Source organism: Micromesistius poutassou (genome assembly GCF_964030765.1).
Source record: "Micromesistius poutassou genome assembly, chromosome: 19".
In the NCBI taxonomy this organism is placed as follows: Eukaryota; Metazoa; Chordata; class Actinopteri; order Gadiformes; family Gadidae; genus Micromesistius; species Micromesistius poutassou.
Window position 1 is genome coordinate 176,371 of NC_140289.1, and position 5,000 is coordinate 181,370.

At 50.1% G+C, this 5,000-nt stretch overlaps 1 protein-coding gene across 1 annotated transcript in view; it reads left to right on the forward strand.

Moving 5' to 3' along the window:
* lama4 (laminin, alpha 4) overlaps positions 1 to 5,000 on the forward strand; it is a 50,159-nt gene that overhangs the window by 11,257 nt on the left and 33,902 nt on the right. The window contains exons 10-12 of the mRNA XM_084483952.1: positions 272 to 382; positions 1,024 to 1,135; positions 4,588 to 4,752. Of these exons, the coding sequence (XP_084340078.1) occupies positions 272 to 382; positions 1,024 to 1,135; positions 4,588 to 4,752 (388 nt within the window). The remainder of the gene's footprint in view (positions 1 to 271; positions 383 to 1,023; positions 1,136 to 4,587; positions 4,753 to 5,000) is intronic.

Genomic DNA, 5,000 nt, shown 5'->3' on the forward strand with positions numbered 1-5,000 from the left:
CTACACATAGTACTACAACCGTACTACACATAGTACTACAACCATACTACACATAGTACTACAACCATACTACACATAGTACTACAACCATACTACACATAGTACTACAACTACACTGCTCACAGGCTACAGGTACTACCACTATACTGCTCACATATACTGAAGGTGTGTGTATATTGACTGTGTGTGTGTGTGTGTGTGTGTGTGTGTGTGTGTGTGTGTGTGTGTGTGTGTGTGTGTGTGTGTGTGTGTGTGTGTGTGTGTGTGTCAGGGCCAGTTCGTGGGCTGGAGGAACAAGTCCTCTGAGATGCGGGAGCAGACGGGCCGTCTGGCCGAGGCTGCGGAGGCGGTGGTGACCGACATAGAGGAGCTGACCGACACGGTCCGGTCCCTTCAGCAGTTCTACCTTCTAACTGTAGCTCTACGTTTAACTGTAGTTCTACCTTCTAACTGTAGTTCTACCTTCTAACTGTAGTTCTACGTTTAACTGTAGTTCTACCTTCTAACTGTAGTTCTACGTTTAACTGTAGTTCTACCTTCTAACTGTAGTTCTAACTGTAGTTCTACCTTCTAACTGTAGTTCTACCTTCTAACTGTAGTTCTAACTGTAGTTCTACCTTCTAACTGTAGTTCTACCTTCTAACTGTAGTTCTACCTTCTAACAGTAGTTCTAACAGTAGTTCTAACTGTAGTTCTATGTTCTAACTGTAGTTCTATGTTCTAACTGTAGTTCTAACAGTAGTTCTAACTGTAGTTCTATGTTCTAACTGTAGTTCTAACTGTAGTTATATGTTCTAACAGTAGTTCTAACAGTAGTTCTAACTGTAGTTATATGTTCTAACAGTAGTTCTAACAGTAGTTCTAACTGTAGTTATATGTTCTAACAGTAGTTCTAACAGTAGTTCTAACTGTAGTTATATGTTCTAGCAGTAGTTCTATGTTCCTGTATCGTGACGTGTGTGTGTGTGTGTGTGTGTGTGTGTGTGTGTGTGTGTGTGTGTGTGTGTGTGTGTGTGCCTCCAGGAGGCGGTGGTGAAGGCTCTGGGCGAGCGTCTGGGTGAATCCACGCTGAGGAGCTTCCTGCTGGCCGAGCAACTGAGCTCCAACCTCACCTCCCTCCACGTGCTCATAGAAGGTACGCTGGTCTCAGCCTCACCTCCCTCACCGTGCTCATAGAAGGTACGCTGGTTCTCAGCCTCACCTCCCTCACCGTGCTCATAGAAGGTACGCTGGTCTCAGCCTCACCTCCCTCACCGTGCTCATAGAAGGTACGCTGGTTCTCAGCCTCACCTCCCTCACCGTGCTCATAGAAGGTACGCTGGTCTCAGCCTCACCTCCCTCCACGTGCTCATAGAAGGTACGCTGGTCTCAGCCTCACCTCCCTCACCGTGCTCATAGAAGGTACGCTGGTTCTCAGCCTCACCTCCCTCACCGTGCTCATAGAAGGTACGCTGGTTCTCAGCCTCACCTCCCTCCACGTGCTCATAGAAGGTACGCTGGTTCTCAGCCTCACCTCCCTCACCGTGCTCATAGAAGGTACGCTGGTTCTCAGCGGTCCCCTCGCTGCACAGACCTCCACGAGCTCTGGGTCTCCGTCCCTTCTAGAGATGCTACACCCATCAGGAGAAGCATCTCCTTTTTTGGGACCCAAAAACGTGACCCGGGGTCCAGCTGGGTCACGTCTTGACAGTGCACGGAGACCCTCCGACCCTCTGAGCCCCGTCCCGTCCCTACCAACCCGGGTGTGCTCAGAGCGGGCAGTGGAACGCGCTCCCCGCCGAGGCCGGGACCGCAGAGTCGCTCACCAGCTTCCGCGAGAGACTCAGGACCCACGTGTCCAGAGTTCTAAATGTCATTTGGAACCAAATTGTCTTTTGGTTCCTGAGATGAGGATGGTGGTCTCTAGAGACTGTAAGATGTCTGTAGGTAGATGTGGGCTGGACTTTAGAAGATTGTAAAGTGTGTGTGTCTGGTCTGTGGTCTGTAGATGTGGGCTAGACTCTAGCAGACGTTACAGTGTGTGTGTGTGTGTGTGTGTGTGTCTGGTCTGTGGTCTGTAGATGTGGTCTAGACTCTAGCAGACGTTACAGTGTGTGTGTGTGTGTGTGTCTGGTCTGTGGTCTGTAGATGTGGGCTAGACTCTAGCAGACGTTACAGTGTGTGTGTGTGTGTGTGTGTGTCTGGTCTGTGGTCTGTAGATGTGGTCTAGACTCTAGCAGACGTTACAGTGTGTGTGTGTGTGTGTCTGGTCTGTGGTCTGTAGATGTGGGCTAGACTCTAGCAGACGTTACAGTGTGTGTGTGTGTCTGGTCTGTGGTCTGTAGATGTGGGCTAGACTCCAGCAGACGTTACAGTGTGTGTGTCTGTGTGTGTCTGGTCTGTGGTCTGTAGATGTGGGCTAGACTCTAGCAGACGTTACAGTGTGTGTGTGTGTGTGTGTCTGGTCTGTGGTCTGTAGATGTGGTCTAGACTCTAGCAGACGTTACAGTGTGTGTGTCTGTGTGTGTCTGGTCTGTGGTCTGTAGATGTGGTCTAGACTCTAGCAGACGTTACAGTGTGTGTGTGTGTGTGTGTCTGGTCTGTGGTCTGTAGATGTGGGCTAGACTCTAGCAGACGTTACAGTGTGTGTGTGTGTGTGTGTCTGGTCTGTGGTCTGTAGATGTGGTCTAGACTCTAGCAGACGTTACAGTGTGTGTGTCTGTGTGTGTCTGGTCTGTGGTCTGTAGATGTGGTCTAGACTCTAGCAGACGTTACAGTGTGTGTGTCTGTGTGTGTCTGGTCTGTGGTCTGTAGATGTGGTCTAGACTCTAGCAGACGTTACAGTGTGTGTGTGTGTGTGTGTCTGGTCTGTGGTCTGTAGATGTGGGCTAGACTCTAGCAGACGTTACAGTGTGTGTGTGTGTCTGGTCTGTGGTCTGTAGATGTGGTCTAGACTCTAGCAGACGTTACAGTGTGTGTGTCTGTGTGTGTCTGGTCTGTGGTCTGTAGATGTGGTCTAGACTCTAGCAGACGTTACAGTGTGTGTGTGTGTGTGTGTGTCTGGTCTGTGGTCTGTAGATGTGGGCTAGACTCTAGCAGACGTTACAGTGTGTGTGTGTGTCTGGTCTGTGGTCTGTAGATGTGGTCTAGACTCTAGCAGACGTTACAGTGTGTGTGTGTGTGTGTGTCTGGTCTGTGGTCTGTAGATGTGGGCTAGACTCTAGCAGACGTTACAGTGTGTGTGTGTGTGTCTGGTCTGTGGTCTGTAGATGTGGGCTAGACTCCAGCAGACGTTACAGTGTGTGTGTGTGTCTGGTCTGTGGTCTGTAGATGTGGTCTAGACTCTAGCAGACGTTACAGTGTGTGTGTGTGTGTCTGGTCTGTGGTCTGTAGATGTGGGCTAGACTCCAGCAGACGTTACAGTGTGTGTGTGTGTGTGTGTGTGTCTGGTCTGTGGTCTGTAGATGTGGGCTAGACTCTAGCAGACGTTACAGTGTGTGTGTGTGTGTGTCTGGTCTGTGGTCTGTAGATGTGGGCTAGACTCTAGCAGACGTTACAGTGTGTGTGTGTGTGTGTGTGTGTCTGGTCTGTGGTCTGTAGATGTGGGCTAGACTCTAGCAGACGTTACAGTGTGTGTGTGTGTCTGGTCTGTGGTCTGTAGATGTGGTCTAGACTCCAGCAGACGTTACAGTGTGTGTGTCTGTGTGTGTCTGGTCTGTGGTCTGTAGATGTGGTCTAGACTCTAGCAGACGTTACAGTGTGTGTGTGTGTGTGTGTCTGGTCTGTGGTCTGTAGATGTGGGCTAGACTCTAGCAGACGTTACAGTGTGTGTGTGTGTGTCTGGTCTGTGGTCTGTAGATGTGGTCTAGACTCTAGCAGACGTTACAGTGTGTGTGTGTGTGTGTGTCTGGTCTGTGGTCTGTAGATGTGGCCTAGACTCTAGCAGACGTTACAGTGTGTGTGTGTGTGTGTGTGTCTGGTCTGTGGTCTGTAGATGTGGGCTAGACTCTAGCAGACGTTACAGTGTGTGTGTGTGTGTCTGGTCTGTGGTCTGTAGATGTGGTCTAGACTCTAGCAGACGTTACAGTGTGTGTGTGTGTGTGTGTGTGTCTGGTCTGTGGTCTGTAGATGTGGTCTAGACTCTAGCAGACGTTACAGTGTGTGTGTGTGTGTGTGTGTCTGGTCTGTAGATGTGGGCTAGACTCTAGCAGACGTTACAGTGTGTGTGTGTGTGTGTGTGTCTGGTCTGTGGTCTGTAGATGTGGGCTAGACTCCAGCAGACGTTACAGTGTGTGTGTGTGTCTGGTCTGTGGTCTGTAGATGTGGGCTAGACTCCAGCAGACGTTACAGTGTGTGTGTGTGTGTGTGTGTCTGGTCTGTGGTCTGTAGATGTGGGCTAGACTCTAGCAGACGTTACAGTGTGTGTGTGTGTGTGTGTGTGTGTCTGGTCTGTGGTCTGTATATGTGGGCTAGACTCTAGCAGACGTTACAGTGTGTGTGTGTGTGTGTGTGTGTCTGGTCTGTGGTCTGTAGATGCGGGCTAGACTCTAGCAGACGTTACAGTGTGTGTGTGTGTGTGTGTGTGTGTGTGTCTGGTCTGTGGTGCAGAGATGGTCCAGGACTGGGAGCTGTACAGCGTCCAGGAGGACCTGGACCCAGAGACCAAGCTGGGGGACACCCGGGAGTCTCAGGAGACCCTGGACTGGATGAGGACCCTGGACCTGGCCCCCCGGGAGCCCACCGCCACCGACGAGTCCACAGAGGCCCACGACCGTAAGGACCGCCGCGCTATGCTATGCTAAGCTAAAATAAGCTACGCTATGCTAAACAAAGCTATGCTATTATTTGCTATGCTGAGATATAGATAATAGGCTAAGCTATGCTAACCAAAACTATGCCATGTTATGCTATGTTGAGCTAAAAAGAAAGCTAAGCTATGCTATGCTAACCTAAGCTATTCTATGCTTAACCTAAGCTATGCTATGTTTTGCTATGCTGGGCTAATATAGGCAAAGCTATGC